The sequence below is a fragment of the Embiotoca jacksoni genome, unplaced genomic scaffold (genome assembly GCF_022577435.1).
Source record: "Embiotoca jacksoni isolate LCO1_2020_lvr unplaced genomic scaffold, fEmbJac1.0.p SCAF_44, whole genome shotgun sequence".
Classification (NCBI taxonomy): Eukaryota; Metazoa; Chordata; class Actinopteri; family Embiotocidae; genus Embiotoca; species Embiotoca jacksoni.
In genome coordinates, this window is record NW_027185397.1 from 1,417,723 (window position 1) to 1,437,126 (window position 19,404).

The 19,404-nt window shown below is 38.9% G+C and overlaps 2 protein-coding genes across 3 annotated transcripts; both read left to right on the forward strand.

Moving 5' to 3' along the window:
* Window positions 1-1,514: 1,514 nt before the first annotated feature.
* Window positions 1,515-8,754, forward strand: slc25a25a (solute carrier family 25 member 25a). Its single transcript, XM_069169383.1, has 10 exons — window positions 1,515-1,756; window positions 3,382-3,508; window positions 3,619-3,706; window positions 3,814-3,925; window positions 4,982-5,140; window positions 5,915-6,067; window positions 6,153-6,260; window positions 6,376-6,543; window positions 6,807-6,957; window positions 7,350-8,754. The coding sequence occupies exons 1-10, from the start codon at window positions 1,595-1,597 to the stop codon at window positions 7,532-7,534; spliced, it is 1,413 nt and encodes a 470-aa protein (XP_069025484.1). The 5' UTR covers window positions 1,515-1,594; the 3' UTR covers window positions 7,535-8,754.
* A 2,305-nt stretch (window positions 8,755-11,059) lies between these two features.
* zdhhc12a (zinc finger DHHC-type palmitoyltransferase 12a) lies at window positions 11,060-19,309 on the forward strand. Of its 2 annotated transcripts, XM_069169375.1 has the most exons (5): window positions 11,060-11,394; window positions 14,656-14,789; window positions 15,263-15,352; window positions 16,431-16,597; window positions 17,740-19,309. In XM_069169375.1, the coding sequence occupies exons 1-5, from the start codon at window positions 11,298-11,300 to the stop codon at window positions 18,053-18,055; spliced, it is 804 nt and encodes a 267-aa protein (XP_069025476.1). In that variant the 5' UTR covers window positions 11,060-11,297; the 3' UTR covers window positions 18,056-19,309. The 2 variants fall into 2 exon arrangements, with proteins under 2 accessions (XP_069025476.1, XP_069025477.1); XM_069169376.1 differs by lacking the exon at window positions 15,263-15,352.
* The last annotated feature ends 95 nt before the right edge of the window (window positions 19,310-19,404 follow it).

Sequence of the window (19,404 nt, forward strand, 5' to 3'; positions counted from 1 at the left end):
CAAGCTGTTGACACAAAGGCATGTTGTCTAAAATATTGAAATATACTTTTGTCCATAAACTTTTGGCCACATATACAGATTGAACTACTTTAGTAAATCCTCATTTGGGCAGAAGTCAAACTGAAACCAGCTGAACAGAGAAAAGTAAATACTGAGAAGTCACAGAACTTCTCTGATAGTTTGACCACATGTAGAGGATCGTGTGTGTGTGTGTGTGTGTGTGTGTGTGTGTGTGTGTGTGTGTGTGTCCTGTAAACTTAGACAGGATCAGCTGATCGCCGCCTGTCGTCTGTGGTTCAACTGGTGGCTCTTGCCGCTCTTTCAGTTCCTTTTTCAGCTGTCGGCACTTGTTCTTGTCGCAATTTTTTTTCTGCAGCCTTCATCCGTCCAGCTTGTCAGCCTCATGGTCTTTTTTTTCTTCTTGTTTTTACACAGAACAAGCTTTAGATCTACGTATACTGCATAACCACAAAAGATGCAATACTGTCCGCAGCACAGTAAACAACATATAAGGAGGAGAAATCAATTGTAAGATTGAAGACATGAGTTACAAAATCCAGTTTTTGCATCCCAGGGCTCCGGCTCCTCCAAAGGGCCACACATTTATATCTATTATTCAAATACATCAGATTGTGTGACAGACAGTGTTGGTCAGGTTTCTGCATGAAGAGTGATGGGTCAGATTTTAGAGCAACATTGGCTCTTGGAGTTTCTGCACTTTGGTAGAAGTTATTCTTGCCCTGTCATTAGTTAGTAGCCGGCTTTCTCTAGAAGTGGGGATTGTAAAATTAGATTGCATCCATCTGGTTGGATTTGGTTAAACAGATTAAGTTAGTCCACAGGTTGAATGGTGTTTTGGTACAGTTTGTGTTGTCATGAGCTGCACTAAAGATCCATTTGAAGTTAATATTGTCATCATTATTCATGCTGTTTCAAGTTTCGTATTAATTGACTTTTTTAAATATAGATTTATCTTTGCATGTCCATGCCCTTTGTTGAACTTAATTCCTTTAATTGTTTTCTTAGCTTTATTCTATAATAAGCTTTTATGTTTATTTATATTATTTATTTCATAACAAACTGAAAACAAATCAGTGATTTAATTGTGAATTTGGTTTGAGGAGCACTTGTAAATGTATTTATGCTGTTTAAATAAATGTGATTAATTAATTGTATAATTATTAGTGCACCAATTTACCCTACACAACAACTTTTTTTAATTTAATAATCTTTGGTGCGTGTTTCAGAGGACTTCTTGCACAGGTCTCTCTGCTGCAGTGTGAATGAAAGAAGACACCGGATTGGTCAATCTTCCCTCATGTCTTCAGGCAAGAAGAAGGCGGGGCGGAGCCGAGCCCCCATCAATGGGACGCTTCAGCGATTGGTCAGTAGTAAAAATGACGCACGTTTTTTCGGCGGGATGGATTCAGCAGCCAATGACGTGGCCCCTTTCCTGGAAGGGGCGTGACACTGAGACGTTTTTTAGAAGCCGGCCGGCGTTTCCTTACCGGCATTTCAGTGTTCCTCCGTCGGAGGAGACGAGCTATTCAGTGTGCTATTTATTTATTTATTGTAGTTCTGTCCGGAGCCCAACATGCTCGGTCTGTGCCTTTACGTCCCCGTGTCCAACTCGGACCCCATTGAAGTGGAGTGTTTTGAATCCAACGGGCTGCCGTCCGAGCTGAAGTCTCTCTTTAACAAGCTGAGCGTGTTCCTGCCGTCACAGGAGTTCTCCACCTACCAAAGATGGCGAAAGGTAAGAAAGAAAGCTCTCTAAAGTAACCGGACACTCCTCTCGACGTCCAAACACGGTCATTTTCTGCTCGGCTGCTCCGTGTGCCACTTTTAACGTCACTAAATCTTTTCTTTCCGGGCGCCGGAAGGGTTAGCACGGGCTCGTGACGAGGCCGTACGACGAGGCCGCGAGGCGGGAGGGTTTCCAGAAGAGGCGCTTCGAGACAATTATTCTTTTCAGTTTATATCGTTATTGCTTTAACGAAACGTGCAATTTCAGCCTCAGCTGTTTTGAAAAGTAATGACTACTTTTTCGTGCATTACAGATGTTATGAATAAAAAAAAGACCGTATGCCACTGTCATTCATTGCACATTGGCAATCCACCCTAAAAAGGAATTTATGCCATAATATTATAAGTAAATTTGGAAAGTGTTTGAAGTCAATATGTTTTTTCATAAGCAACTTAAACTGATTTCATATCCAGGGATTGCACCATTAGACCTCATTTGCAAACACACTATTTGCAAAATGCCCCACATGTTTTTTTTTTACTTTAATGCCTCCTTGTGAATATTTTTTAAATTCATATTTGTATTCTTATTTAATAGGTTCTTCACTTTGTCTTTAGACTTTTTGTTCTAGTTTGACATGTAAAGTTCTCCTTTCTTTTTCTTTGTTTTTTAATCGCACATTCCTGAGAAGTGAAGTGACAAACCTGAACTTTTGTGCTGAAAGACTGCAGCTGACTGTGACTCATTGCAACCCATCAGACGCTAACCGATGACTAACTGTGAGAATATTCAGCCGTGTAGGTGTGAAGACTTGATTTGACCTCAAATCATCATCTGCAGAGCAGCTGCAACACATTCAGTCTTTGTTGATGGGATTTTCAGGTTTGGGAAAAAGGTCAGAACAAGAACACAAACGCGGAGCAGAGTGTCCCGTAGTACCGAAATAGCAGGTCATAATTCTTCACATTGGTGGTCGGGCGTTCCCTGTGACCCGAGCTGCAAGTCACATTTATGCACTTGTGCAGGTGGTTTAGTGAGAGCTCCAGGGGACGGCCAGCAGAAATGTCCTGCAGCGTCTCATTTCTGTGACGGTCATGTGGTTTGGGCAGCAGGTCGGGTATCGGGGCTCCAGCAGATGGGACGCCTGCCACGATCCCTGCTCTTGTTTTAGCTCGGGTGGCTTGAAGTGCAACTAAAGCATTTGGCAGGTCAGCCTGGAGGTGATCCGAGAAAGCCAACGAGGACATTGATCTAGCAAATGGGTCACGGTGGTGTCCTGCAAGCCACACGGACACCTTTTAAACCTCCGGTGTCATATTCCTGAGTGCTGGACTGGTTTTCAGTTACTTGGCTACTCATTAGTTCGACATAGAGTACATTTCAACCTTGATGTGCTTGTTTCATAAGTGACTGTTAAATTGTTTTGAAGGCTCCACTGCTGCATGTCATCAGCTGAAACACTAAACTTTAAACTCCCTAAACTGTCTGAGACCAGTGTCATAATTTACTGACTTTTAATTCAATTCTCAATCTCTCAACACCCCTCAAGTGTTTAAATTCTTATCTGACTTGAATATCATCATAATAATAATAATAATAATGTCTCACTGGCTTTATTATTTGTCTCCTTGCAGAAAACCTCTAAAAGGGAAGAAAATGACTCTGACGGACAGCTGGACTTCGAGAAGTTCGTTCGCTATCTACAAGATTACGAGAAAGACCTGAAGCTGGTGGTGAAGAGCCTCGACAGGAAGAACGCAGGTAGGAGACGAGAGGCGCTTTTTCTTTTTCTTTCATCTTCTACTTTGTGTCGTTAGTTCGGCTCAGGACAGGTTTTTTTTCTCACAACTTGTCTTTGGTTTCCTTTTAAGGCCGCGTGGATCCTACAGAGTTCATGCAGTCCCTCCGTGACCTCGGCGTGCACGTTTCCCCGCAGCACGCAGAAAAAGCCCTAAAGAGGTACTTTCATTCATCGGTTACATTATATACTGCATAATGTGGATTTGTTGATTTGAGGGGGTTTAATGTCTTGCTGTTACTTAATGTTTTTACTTTGTCTTTTTAAGCATGGATAAAAACGGTACGATAACAATCAGCAGTAAAGACTGGAGCAACTACCCCGTGGTGGAGAAGACCGACAACATTCCCGAGATCATCCTGTACTGGAAACACTCCACGGTGAGGCCTCCCTCGGCACGCGATGGATGGATAGATATACATACTCTATCAAGCCCGCAAGGAGACATTTTTTCGTTCCAGCAGCATGGACGATACAGCGAAAGCAATACAGAATAAAAATAGAGGTGGTAAAAGTATAAAATAAAAAACACAAGTATGGACACACATCAGAAGGGTTTTTACCAATTCAAGTTTCTTAGGATAACAGCTTCCACTCAATGTCTTATTTTTGAGCGTATCGGTGCTTCTGATAACGATATCGCTCCTCAGAGGGCGTCGCACCTTCCTGCTGTCTGGATGAAACGGGTCCATTGAGAACTGCGTTCCCTGAAAGACTCAACCGGTGCAGTCGTGCGTCAGCAATTAAGCTGCGTTAGGTCATGAAGGGAATTGGGCTCATTGAGGGAGGATTAAGTGGGAAGGATTTGTCGGTTTGTCTCGCTGTTATGTAAAAAAAGAGCAGCTGCAGCAGGCTGAAGTGATATAGCACAACTCCCACCGGGAGGACAGCCTGGTCCTGCCTGACCGGGTCGGTTATAGTGCAGTGCCGGGTCCATTTAATGAGTCCCGATGCCTCGGCTTGGTTCAGGTGGAACTAGAGCCAAGAATAAAGTCTGATTTCACTCTTGCAGCAAGACAAGCAAACTACTGATGCAACATGAGTCAGTGGTCAGTCAGACGGGGGAATAAATCAACTGTTTGAATGACTCTCAAGTTGTACATTGATGAGGAGGCAGGAGCAGAACGAGGCTGCGGACCCTCTTCTAAGCTGCTGTCAGATACCGGTTGACTCTCGACCTCCATTGAAGCTGCTGTGAAAAACAAGCGCTCCCTGACCTTTGCTGTAGCAGAGGAGTCTGGTGACATAAGACTTCTGTCATGTGTTGCAACCAAGAAAACCGTTTTCTTTACTTGTTAACTGGATGTCTGGTTCAGAACAACAGCTGTAAATGACACGTAAAACTAAACGACAACAAAAAGCTCCATCTTCCATCTGTCTCTGATGTCATTTAAACGGATCTGTTTGTTTCATGATGAATTCTGTGTTCCCGGCAGATATTCGATGTGGGTGAGAACCTGATGGTACCGGATGACTTCACCGTGGAGGAGAAGCAGACCGGGATGTGGTGGAGGCACCTGGTCGCAGGCGGAGGAGCCGGCGCCATTTCCAGGACGTGCACGGCTCCTCTGGACCGAGTCAAAGTCATGATGCAGGTGAGTCAAACCTCCCTGAAGCGTTTTACTGAGAACTGGCCTGTAACTGGAAAATAGGATGCAAGTTTCCAGGCCTGAGCAGAGTTTGGGAACTGCACCGTGTGCGGAGGAAACTGTGCAAACTGTAATCAGCTGGTGTGTGATATGACCCAGTTGTCGGTTTTTTTTACTCGGCCACCTATATAATGACCGATCCTTCGTTTGACTTCTGAAGTCAAATCGGGACATTTAATCTCCAAACATCCAGATGTGGGAACGATTGTCCCCCAGAATCTGTCCTAACTGCAGGAGGCACAACCACCCGCTCCAGATCAATCAGGGGCTCAAGAGTTTGTTACCCAAGGGCCATAAATGAGTTAAAGTTTAGAGAGAGAGAGAGAGTGTGTGGGAGGGGGTGGGGGGGGTCGAGGGGCAGAGTCCACTGATAGTCGGATCGAGCTCAGCCACTTTTCACCCCAATAGTGACTCACGAACGTCCGACGCCCGCGTCATCGGGGAGATGAAGGTCGAGCTGCGACCGCACGGTTTTGATCTGCGTCAGCTGGAGACTTTGACCCCGATCGATTAGGATTCATACGCTTTGGTTATTTTACCTCCAATTATTGAAACAAACCCGACCCAGTTGGCCCACATCTAGTGGCCCACATGGCACCGTGCCCGGCTCATCCCACAATTTAACTGCTATTCAAATTTAACATCTCCAAAAAACAAAGTCCGTGTCAGTGCAGATAAAAGTTATTTTCATGTTATTGATTTCATCTCCTTCTCCTTCAGGTTTATGGGTCTCGAACCAACAACATGTGCATCATGAGTGGGCTGATGCAGATGATCAAGGAGGGTGGCACCAAGTCGCTGTGGCGAGGCAACGGGGTGAACATCATCAAGATCGCCCCCGAGTCCGCCCTCAAGTTCATGGCTTACGAGCAGGTACGATGAGCGAATGACAACTTTTGAAATACGAATATATTGTAGAGGAATTCGGTGTTTTTAATGTGTTTTTCTTCTCCTCCAGATCAAGCGTTTGATCGGCAGCGATAAGGAGACTCTGAGCATCTTGGAGCGGTTCGTTGCCGGATCCGTGGCTGGAGTGATGGCCCAGAGCACCATCTACCCCATGGAGGTGATGATCAGCTGCATCAAATCTGCTCTGATCCTCACAGGCCTACGGAAAAAGAAAGCCTGCTTTGGGAGCTCAACAGTGAGACTAAAGTTAATCTTCCTGAATGTTTCTCCAGGTGCTGAAAACCCGCCTGGCTCTGAGGAAGACCGGCCAGTACGCCGGCATCTCCGACTGCGCCAAGCAGCTCTTCAGGAGAGAAGGACTGGGCGCGTTTTATAAAGGCTACGTCCCCAACATGTTGGGCATCATCCCCTACGCCGGCATCGACCTGGCCGTGTACGAGGTGAGCCGACCGACCCGACACGCTCTTCCTCCCCGAGCTTTTATCTCTTGGTGTCGGTTTGTACAGTTTCACCAACTTGTTAACTTTTCACTGATTTTAAAAGAAGAAGAAAAAACTGTTTCAATCAAATATAAATATAAATATAAACCACAAGGAAGAGATATTAGTGACATTTTAAAAAGCCACTCTGAGCTCTTAAAGTTTCAGACTGAAACCTGTAAAAGGAGAGAAAGGCTTTAATGAAACGTGTTCCCTGTTTCCAGACGCTGAAGAACAGCTACCTGCAGCAGTACGGCACCAACAGCACCGGCCCGGGCGTGTTGGTCCTGCTGGCCTGCGGCACCGTGTCCAGCACCTGCGGTCAACTCGCCAGTTACCCTCTGGCTCTGATCCGAACCCGCATGCAAGCACAAGGTGAGGATCAGTATTAATAAGACTGCACAACAAAACTACTGAATATCTGGATGCAGATACCAACATGTTTTTATTCCTCTCAATACTTTAAGATGGAAAATGGTCCAGTTCAGCTATATGGTTCTCATTCGTTTTATAGGTTAAATAAAAGGCAGAAATTGATGTGACGCATTAAACAAATATGTCAAATTGCATTTAATGAGTAGAATGCAAGTGAAAAATGTCATGTCTTTAGTACTGTTTTTTATTAATTGATCAATTTGTTTTCTTAAAAAATGACCTCAATGATGAATCTGTTTGAGGATCATTTCTGAGACACTTCTTTCATACCTTTATTGCAACATGCAAGTGAAACCTTTTTTCTCTTTTTTTTTTTTCCCCCCCGTGTCCAGCTGCGACGGCGGGCAGCCAGCAGGTGACGATGAGCGGCCTGTTCAGGCAGATCGTGCAGAGCGAGGGGCCGACGGGGCTCTACAGGGGCCTCGCACCCAACTTCCTCAAAGTCATCCCCGCCGTCAGCATCAGCTACGTGGTGTACGAGCACCTGAAGACGCAGCTGGGGGTGAAGTCGCGCTAAAAACCTGTCACCTAATCAGCAACACACACACACACACACACACACACACACACACACACACACACACACACACACACACACACACACACACACACACACACACACACACACACACACACACACACACACACACACACAGTGTCCCAGGGCTCGTGCTGGGAATCCCCCGGGACCTCTGGAGGCTCGTGGAGCCGCCTCATTCTGTGAATGTCAGCTGATGTGTGATGCGAGAGGACGCTGGAAGGCATCCTGACTCTGTGAGCTCAGGTTGCCACGGCTGCTGCTATTTCTGTTTTTAAGAGGAGCTGACATGAGTGAATGTAAACGAGGGACCAAATGGTGTTTTGTTTTTGTTTGTTTGTTTTTTTGCTCTTGTCAGATTTATTTATTTTTTCATGAAGGCGTGACACTGTAAGCTTTGGTCAGTTTAACATTGTTTAACAGGCAGTACTCTGGTGAACTAACTGTACTGAGAGAGAGAGAGAGAGTGTTTTACTCTACAGATGATGATGATTATTATTATTATTGTTATTATTATAGCATTAATAAGCTCGTAACTCTTTAACAGTTCACACAATGATTGTGTTCCCACACGAGAGAATTTTGCACGTTTGATTTCTCTCCATCCCGTCTTGAACGAGTCGAGTATTTATTTCCACCCGTCCTGTATTTATTATTTTTATTCTTCAGAAGAGGGAGGAGATATCATTTTTTTGTCTCAAGCCAAATGTGCGATTGAAATTCAGGGAACAGAACTTAACACCAGGCAACAGCCTTATAATCCATCAAACACTGAATGTAGTTGTCTGGTGAAATGTTGACAATAAGGGTTGGAGTACTACTTTTTTTATTATTATTATTATTTTACTCAGAATTTGCTGCTGCTGGTGTTTTTTTTTTTTAGCACCTGGAAAACAACTTTTTGTTGAGTGGAACAGCTTCAGGTTGTTCCGTGTTCATGTGTGCGGACGTCCTGTTAAAGGAATAAATGTCTCTAATGTTCACCAAGTTTAAGGGCAAGATTACCGTTTAATTCACAGACGAACACGTGTTCGAAAACAAGGGTTGAAAAAGAGACACGATGCACTTTAATCAACAAGAGAAGACCTCTGGATGATGTCATGTCTACGCAGGGTTCAATTCTGTTGTAAAGAAAAAGTTTTAGTATTCTTATTGTATAATGGAACATTTTGATGCAAATAAATGCTAATTCTTGTAAATTCCTTTTGTCATATTTTTCTTTGGCACACAAAAATGTGAAAAGCTTTTGTTTCTGTTCTGATTTTCATGAGTTGAAGTTGAAGAGCAAAAAAAAAAAAAAAAAAAATCCATATTTGAACAAACTGCACATTTTTGAGGCCTTTTATTGCGACCAGGCCGAAGCACACTTGGGAAGTTAGGTTGATGACAATAACATATAAATTTAACTCATTGACATGGAATTTAACTCGTGTTTTGCAAAATATAACTTTTGTGTGCATAAAAGAAGTTTACGTATTTATATTTTTGTGTCCTATTTTGTACAAATCTGCTCTTCATGTCAAAAGGCTGAAAGTTTCACTTCAACCACAAACATCAGTACCTTAATAAACCAAATTTAGTTTTTTTTATAAGATTTGAAAATATGCACAGTTCTCAAAAGCCAGAAGTTTGGTAATCTGATGTGCTTCTGGAAATAAAAATGTTAGTTTTGGAGGGTGTATTTCCCACATAGAGGACACGTGATACCACATGTGACCAAAGACTGAAGTGGAATCAGAGCGGGACTTTCTGAAACTGAGGATTCTTCTTCTGTCGTGTTTTCAGGATCATTTATATCCTATTTTAAAAACACAGCAAGTCAAACGTGGAGTTATTTTAAAAGGATTTTATATACAGTAATATTACCGGAACAGGTCTCACATCTGTGTTTACAGGACAAAAATAATTTGTGGTTGTCATAAATCATCAGATTCTAGTTTTCATTATCTGTCTTCAGTATTAACAAATAAGGAGCCGTGTGTTTATTTAGGACTTTTCATAATTATCCAAACTAATTCAGTCACTCCTTCATATTCCAGTAATTGTGGCTGAATTTCTATTTTCACTTTAAGGAATTAAAACTTGCATATTGTTCATCATTCTTCATCATTGTTTTACTTTTGAGAAACATGTTAACCATGAGTAACTTCCTATTTAGGCTGTTAGACATATGGAACAAAATGTAATTGTTATATTTATTTTCTCTGTATTTCTTTCCCTCCCTTATTATTTCTATTCAAAGGAATTTTTATTTTCAACAGTGCATTTTTATGAGGACAGTTTTCCAGCATCTTCTCCTTCTAATTCATTTCTGCAGCTCCTAACAAACACGCCAACATCTATCATTTCTTTAAAACCAAGAACTCATCAACCAACACTAAAGTCAAACAACAGTGTGACTCAAAGTCATTCTGAACTCATAAAAAAGGAACATTTCAAATGAAAAGCTTATAGCTGCTCCTGTTCTTTTGTAATTAATATCTTCCAGCCAACCTTTAATTGTTATTAAAATCGAGTGCATCATGGGAATATAAAAAATATATATATTTTAACATATCAACCTGAAATTTGGGACAGTTGTGAACGAGAAGTGTTGGAACCAGGAAGTGTAACATTTAAACAAAATAAGTCTTATTTTAAGTTCACTGTCAAACAAACAAACAAAAGAAAACATGGAAATCATTTTTTCAAATAATTTTTTTTAATTTAATGTCACATATTTCATTTCATTTAAAGTGCTTTCTTCAATTTATGGTTCCATGATGTTTACATTAGAAGTTATTAAACATTCTATAGAGACATGACAGAAAAATAATTGTGTAAAAAATGTATACTGATCCTTTAATGGACCTCTAATCTTCACATGTACACCATGAAAACAGGATTTACAGGTTACAGCATTTATTTACAATACTTCCACTGGCCTGTATCTACAACTTCTTATCTACAACATTGACCACATTGTATTACAGAGAATAAGTGATTTTATAAATACCAGTTAAATTCAATGAACTGCCTAAAAATGATTTTCGTTTAAATTTCTCAATCAGTCTTAAAATACTGTTCATTTTCTGCTGGCAGTAAATTCTTGTGGTTCCCCTAATCAGCTGTTTCCCAAAAGCTACAGGTTTCCAAGAACTGGTCCTGAGATACAGGAAGGATTAACTCTCTGTACTAACAAATAAATTACAAGAATGGCTGACTTTTCAAATGGTTTGCTTTGGCTGGACTACAGACTACCACAGACACATTTAGTTAGGCTAAATATGGATGTTGCGTAACATCTCCAGAAGTCTGCTTGATTAAATTTGTGATCTCATAATTGATTCCACTATGAACACTAGAAACTTTACGAAAACGGGATTAGTTGGGAAATACCGAACTGTGTCTCTATATAATACCAACAAGCAGGATTATTATGTTATCATACAGTAGTTTGACTTTTCCGGGCAGGGTTCAGTTCGCTCAGTTTGTCCCACACGGGCCGCCGTATCACAACAAGGAAGTGGCCACTGTAGGGATGGACGAAATACAACCAGTTTAAACAACAAATTATATCAAATGCATATTAACTTTTGTGACGAGCTCCAACATTCGTTCATAAATACTTTTTCCCCCGGCACAGTTTAAAGCTGTTTGATATTTGGCATGAACTTTTTATTTGATTTTCATAAAGACATCCACCGTAGCCTTGCTAGCCGGCTAGTTAGCCGCGGTGCTAAAGGAATATACTTGAATTAAAATGCTGCAGAACCTTTTCCGGAGCGGGTTTGTGGTTCGGGCCGCGCACACCCTGCTGACCTGGGTCATCACCCTCATTCTGCTCCTGCACAACACCGGTAAGACCATGCAAACTTCCTGTGATTGGACTTTTTAATCCACCACCTTATCTGACAGTCAGAAGTTTCTCTACAGATAAACTATATATAAACTATATATAAACTATATATAAACTATATATAAACTATATATAAACTACAGATAAACTATATATAAACTATATATAAACTAAATATAAACTATATATAAACTAAATATAAACTATATATAAACTACAGATAAATTACAGATAAACTATATATAAACTATATATAAACTATATATAAACTACAGATAAACGATATATAAACTACAGATAAACTATATATAAACTATATATAAACTACAGATAAACTATATATAAACTATATATAGACTAAATATAAACTATATATAAACTATATATAAACTACAGATAAACTATATATAAACTATATATAAACTAAATATAAACTATATATAAACTACATATAAACTATATATAGACTAAATATAAACTATATATAAACTACAGATAAACTACAGATAAACTATATATAACCTATATATAAACTATATATAACCTATATATAAACTATATATAACCTATATATAAACTATATATAAACTACAGATAAACTATATATAAACTACATATAAACTACAGATAAACTATATATAAACTACAGATAAACTATATATAAACTATATATAAACTAAATATAAACTATATATAAACTATATATAAACTAAATATAAACTATATATAAACTAAATATAAACTATATATAAACTACAGATAAACTATATATAAACTATATATAAACTAAATATAAACTATATATAAACTACAGATAAACTATATATAAACTATATATAAACTAAATATAAACTATATATAAACTACAGATAAACTATATATAAACTATATATAAACTATATATAAACTACAGATAAACTATATATAAACTATATATAAACTACAGATAAACTATATATAAACTATATATAAACTACAGATAAACTATATATAAACTAAATATAAACTAAATATAAACTATATATAAACTATATATAAACTAAATATAAACTACAGATAAACTATATATAAACTATATATAGACTAAATATAAACTATATATAAACTATATATAAACTACAGATAAACTATATATAAACTATATATAAACTAAATATAAACTATATATAAACTACATATAAACTATATATAAACTACAGATAAACTATATATAAACTATATATAAACTAAATATAAACTATATATAAACTACAGATAAACTATATATAAACTATATATAAACTACAGATAAACTATATATAAACTATATATAAACTAAATATAAACTATATATAAACTATATATAAACTATATATAAACTACAGATAAACTATATATAAACTAAATATAAACTATATATAAACTATATATAAACTATATATAAACTACAGATAAACTATATATAAACTAAATATAAACTATATATAAACTATATATAAATTACAGATAAACTATATATAAACTAAATATAAACTATATATAAACTACAGATAAACTATATATAAACTATATATAAACTATATATAAACTACAGATAAACTATATATAAACTAAATATAAACTATATATAAACTACAGATAAACTATATATAAACTATATATAAACTATATATAAACTAAATATAAACTATATATAAACTATATATAAACTACAGATAAACTATATATAAACTATATATAAACTACAGATAAACTATATATAAACTATATATAAACTAAATATAAACTATATATAAACTATATATAAACTAAATATAAACTACAGATAAACTATATATAAACTATATATAAACTAAATATAAACTATATATAAACTACAGATAAACTATATATAAACTATATATAAACTACAGATAAACTATATATAAACTATATATAGACTAAATATAAACTATATATAAACTATATATAAACTACAGATAAACTATATATAAACTATATATAAACTAAATATAAACTATATATAAACTACATATAAACTATATATAGACTAAATATAAACTATATATAAACTACAGATAAACTACATATAAACTACAGATAAACTATATATAAACTACATATAAACTACAGATAAACTATATATAACCTATATATAAACTATATATAACCTATATATAAACTATATATAAACTACAGATAAACTATATATAAACTACATATAAACTACAGATAAACTATATATAAACTACAGATAAACTATATATAAACTATATATAAACTAAATATAAACTATATATAAACTACATATAAACTATATATAAACTAAATATAAACTACATATAAACTACATATAAACTATATATATTGTAAAATATAAGGAGCTGATTAAATATGATGCTTTTTTTATAAATGAAAACCACCTAAAGATGAATATAAATATTTACTGAAACAGCAAATCAGTTGATCTATACATTGATTGACAGGAAATAAACCGAAAACTATGTTGATAATTAAGTAATTTTCCATTTAAAATGTCAAAACCTTCATGATTCAGGTTTAGCAAAAATGTTTTAGTTTCTTTTAAAATAATTTTAAAATTCTGGCAAAACTTATCAAAGTGACGTCACTCTGGAATCACTATGAAGTGATTTATTTATTACAAACCAAACAATTCATTCTGTGGATTCATCCATAATGAAAATAACCGTGATCATGAAATAATGAAATATCAGCTCCACGTCAAACCAGCAAACAAACGCTGTTGATAACTCCACTGTGTACTTTTAATACTTCAAGTACATTTTGCTTATTATACTGACATACTTTGCTCAAGTAACAGTGTATTTTTTTTCCAGTGTGGTTTTATATAAAGACTTGACTACTTCCTTCATTACCAGGTTACATTATATGAAAACATAACATTTAATTTGCTTTAAAGCAGCTTTAAACCATAAATACATGTGGATTACCAAGGCAACGGAAAAATACTGTAATTTTAGACCCATTTGTGTTGCTATGTGCTGGAAAATACATTATTATGTCATGTTGTCTATTTGTCTTTTTAAATATGTTATAAACATAAAGCATTAATCTTGAAAGGAAAAGATCAGAACTACGATATTTACACTGCTGATCACTAAACAATAAAAATACTTTATATCAAAGCATAAAGACAGTTCAGTATTTGTTAATGAGGCTTTGATCTAGTGTGTATGTACTAATAAAAAGGTGTGTGTGTGTGTGTGTGTGTGTGTGTGTGTGTGTGTGTGTGTGTGTGTAGATCTGCGGAGATGTGAGGAGCGTGGGGAGCTGCTGCTGCCGGTTCTGTTCTTCCTGCTGGTCGTGCTGTCGGTTCTGTTGTACTTCACCGTGTCACTGATGGATCCCGGCTTCGTTCTCACCGACGCCGTCAAAGTACGATTTGTTAACGAGAGCCAGATCACAAAGACGGAGTTCAGATTTCAGACTCCTTGAAAAAGATTAATATGAAACTTGTGGTTGTTTCTGCTCGGTGACCTCATCACACGGGTCCCGTCTGTAGAGGCGGATTTTCTCAGTATGAAAATCAGAACGAGAAACTTATTCTGTACGATAGAAAACGGTGAGCAGTGATGTCAAGTTTATTTGCTTTTCAGTAAATGAACTAAAACATGCAGTAACATGTATAGTTATTTAGGTAAAAGGTCACAGTGAATGCAGTGTGTGTGTGTGTGTGTGTGTGTGTGTGTGTGTGTGTGTGTGTGTGTGTGTGTGTGTGCGTGTGTGTGTGTGTGTGTGTGTGTGTGTGTGTGTGTGTGTGTGTGTGTGTGTGGTGTGTGTGTGTGTGTGTGTGTGTGTGTGTGTGTGCGTGTGTGTGCGTGCGACCCACATCTGTGTGTGCTCTGCAGGCCGTTCAGGGTTCGAATGAAGAAATGGAGTCGATGCTTCCCGAGCCGTCGACCTCTCGGCTGCGTCGCTGTGGTTACTGTCTGCTGCAGGTAACCAGCTGATGTCGGCTGCTCACCTTCAGTGTTCATCTGAATTATCACGAGTTTGTCGTGAACACATATGGTTTATTAATACATCCTCATGCTGTGTAATATGTCAATAAAAACAGAATTTGCGACTCATGTAAACTCATATTTAATTGAAAATGAAACAAAGACAACATATCGAATGTTGAAACTGAGGAATTTTATTGTTTTATGAAAAATAAATGCTCATTTTGAATTTGATGCCAACAACACGTCTCAAAAATGTTCAACAAAAGACTGGGAAAGTTGTGTAACGCTAAAAAAAACAAAAAAAACACCTGGTGGGACATCTGACAACTGGTTACCATGGTAACAGATCAGTAACATGATTGGGTATAAAAAGATGATTTCAGAGAGGCAGAGTCTCTCAGCAGTGAAGATGGGGAGAGGTTCACCACTCTGAAAGACTGTGTTGGAAAATAGTTCAACAATCTAAGAATAATGTTCCTCAACGTAAAACTACGAAGAATCAGTGGATTTCATCGTCTACGGTTCATAATATCATTAAAAGATTCAGAGAATCTGGAGAAATCTCTGAACACAAGGGACAAGGCTGGAAACCAATATTGGATGGTGGTGATCTTCGGGCCCTCAGGCAGCACTGCATTAAAAACACACTATTCTGGAGTGGAAATCACTGCATGGGCTCAGGAACATTTGTGAAAACCATCGTCTGTGAACACAGTTCATCGCTGCGTCCACAAATGATGTTAAAACTCTCCAAAGAAGAAACCAGATAGAAACATGATCCAGAAACACCGCCGCCTTCTCTGGACCGAGATCATTGAAGATGGTGAAGTGGAAAACAATCACAAAGCAAAGAAATTCCTCATTCGATATGTCGTCTTTGGTCTATTTTCAAACAAAATATAGGTTGACAGGATTTGTAAATCAAACCATTCTGGTTTTATTTTCTATTTTATACAGCGTTTAATCTTTTCTGGAAAGGGTTGTTTTATTTAAAACAAAAGAAAAATGACCTGTAAAGACGTGGAAAGTGGGTTTAACTTTTTTAACAGCAGCTCTTTCTGTTTCCGAGCAGCAGCCAATGAGAGCGAAGCACTGCCAGACCTGTCAGCGCTGCGTGCGTCGCTTCGACCACCACTGCCCCTGGATGGAGAACTGTGTGGGGGAGAAGAACCACCGCTGGTTCGTGGTCTACCTGCTGGTGCAGCTGCTCGTTCTGCTGTGGGCTCTTCACATCGCCCTGTACGTCTGCTCCAACATCTCCCACCTCCGGGGCGGGGGGAGGGGGGGGCAGTTAAAAATGACGATGTGGTGTCAGAAGCTGAATTAGGTAACTTTTAGAGAACTTGATGGACTGATCTGTGTTGTGTAACAGCAGCTTGAATGTGTTGCACAAGCACACTGTGAAAGTCCAACACTCATTTCAGGTATTGATCTTTCTTGGTTGAAGGCTGATGAACGTCCACGAAGCGTGACGTAAATCAGAGCTGCAGGTGTGTGGACATTTCCTGGAGACAGAAATCATCTCACTGGAAGTTCAAAATCCTCACAGAAAGCTAACAGGGATCCATACAAAGTAATACAAACAAACAAACAAACAAACAAACAAACAACAGGGTCTGAGGCTGACAAAGACCTCATCCAACCATCTGTAAGCAGGTCGTAGGTTTTAGTTTGGAGGTCATTCTTGTTGCCTGTCAGTCAACGTTCAGGGCTGGTGATGATCCATATTTTCCTTATGGTTAACCAATCAGAGAGAAAATGTTCCATGAAGCGTTCACCCTCCTCCACATGTTCAACCTCCTCCACATGTTCACCCTCCTCCACATGTTCACCCTCCTCCTCCACATGTTCACCCTCCTCCTCCACATGTTCACCCTCCCCCACATGTTCACCCTCCTCCACATGTTCACCCTCCTCCTCCACATGTTCACCCTCCCCCACATGTTCACCCTCCTCCACATGTTCACCCTCCCCCACATGTTCACCCTCCCCCACATGTTCACCCTCCTCCACATGTTCACCCTCCTCCACATGTTCACCCTCCTCCACATGTTCACCCTCCTCCACATGTTCATCCTCCTCCACATGTTCACCCTCCCCCACGTGTTCACCCTCCTCCACATGTTCACCCTCCTCCACATGTTCACCCTCCTCCACATGTTCATCCTCCTCCACATGTTCACCCTCCTCCACATGTTCACCCTCCTCCACCTCCTCCACATGTTCACCCTCCTCCACCTCCTCCACATGTTCACCCTCCTCCACATATTCACCCTCCTCCACCTCCTCCACATGTTCACCCTCCTCCACCTCCTCCACATGTTCACCCTCCTCCACCTCCTCCACATGTTCACCCTCCTCCTCTGCCGTCTGTGTTCCAGGTCCGGTGTTTCTCCCGGTGCCTCCTGGGAGTTGTGGTTCCGTGTGAACGGGTTCCTGCTGGCGGCGCTGGGCGTGGTCGGGCTGTTCTCCGGGGTGGTGCTGCTGCTGCTGGGCTGCCACCTCTACCTGATCTCCATCAACTGCACCACCTGGGAGTTCATGTCGCGCCACCGCATCGCGTACCTGAAGAACTGCCGAGAGGAGGCGAGCCCGTTCGACCGCGGCGTCGTCTGCAACCTCTGGGACTTCTTCTGCATGTGCAGGACGGTGATGTGGGAGCAGCTGCACCGGGGGAACACCGCCGACCCCGTCTGACCTGACGGACACCGGCAGGAGACGCACCTTCATGTCTGTGTTTTACTAAACTGACTGTTTGCAGCTGATAATTGAACAACTTTTGATGGGAAAGTGTTTGTTTCGTGGAGCCGATACTCTGGTTTGATAAATGTAAGACAGGTACACTGTTGGTTCGGTTCGTCCTCCACTTTGCTCCAGAAATATCCCGACATGTTTCTGGCATCCTCTGAGTGTCTCTGCAGCGCCACCATGAGGTGGGTTTGAGCGAAAACTACTGAATGGGCTCCCATGAAATCTGTTGCAGACATTTAGGTCATTCTCAGGATGAATTTGACCAGCTTTGGTGCTAACTTTCACTTTTAGACACCATCAGGGATCAAATGAGAAAAGAGAAAAACTTGAATAATCCCCACATGGAAATGATTTTGTAGCAGTAATGTGTGAACAGTTCCACATATTTGTCCCATGTTGTCTTATGTGGTGAACATGTGTCATACATGTGATCACATGTGGAAAACATGTTTTTTTTCTGAAAGGGTTTCTCTTCTGAAAACAAAAAATAATCAAAAAATATGTGACCAATTATACAATCTCTGTCTCATTTGTTTACTCGGGTTACTTGTTGGATTCGAGAGAAATCAGATGATGTTTTTGGTGAAATATAGAAAACTCTCGAGCACCACTGTAGAAAACATCTGGTGCAGATGTGTTGTTGTGCTGGTGTGTGTTGCCTTTTACACAACAGAGTTTTGCTTGTAAAGAAAAAGTCAACGATAAAAAGTAAACACGGCTAATAATCCCACATTTGGTGCTTTTTTTTGGATAATTTGATATTTAAATCTACAGACAAAAGGAATGAGATTTTACTGGTGAGTGTTTGTTTCTCCCGTTCAGTGTTTCTTTAATGTTTAATTTTTTAACTCTTTGGACCAACAATGTGAAACTGGACCGAACATGAGCAGTTGTCTGAGGATCCTTTTATCCACAATCACAAAACTGCAGTTAAAGAAAAACCCCTGTGTGTTGTGTGGATGTTTTGTTTGACTGATTTTCCTCACGTCTCCTGTCTCTTTTTCTGCTGTACGTTACTGTTGGAACACTAATTGCCTTTAAACAGTTCATGTCTTGTGCCTTTGGTTTCATGTAATTAAATATTGATATGAGCTCGTGTTCACACTGACAGCCAAATATTTGACAAACTTTTTTTTTTTTACTGTTATTCAGTTTGTATTTATTGACAACAAGAGTACATTAAAACACGGATGATATGCATGTTGTTGTGTCTGTACAGACTGACATTCGTGGTCAGGATGCTTCTTCGTATACGCAGATAAATACACTACTGACACACGAGTAACATGTAACAT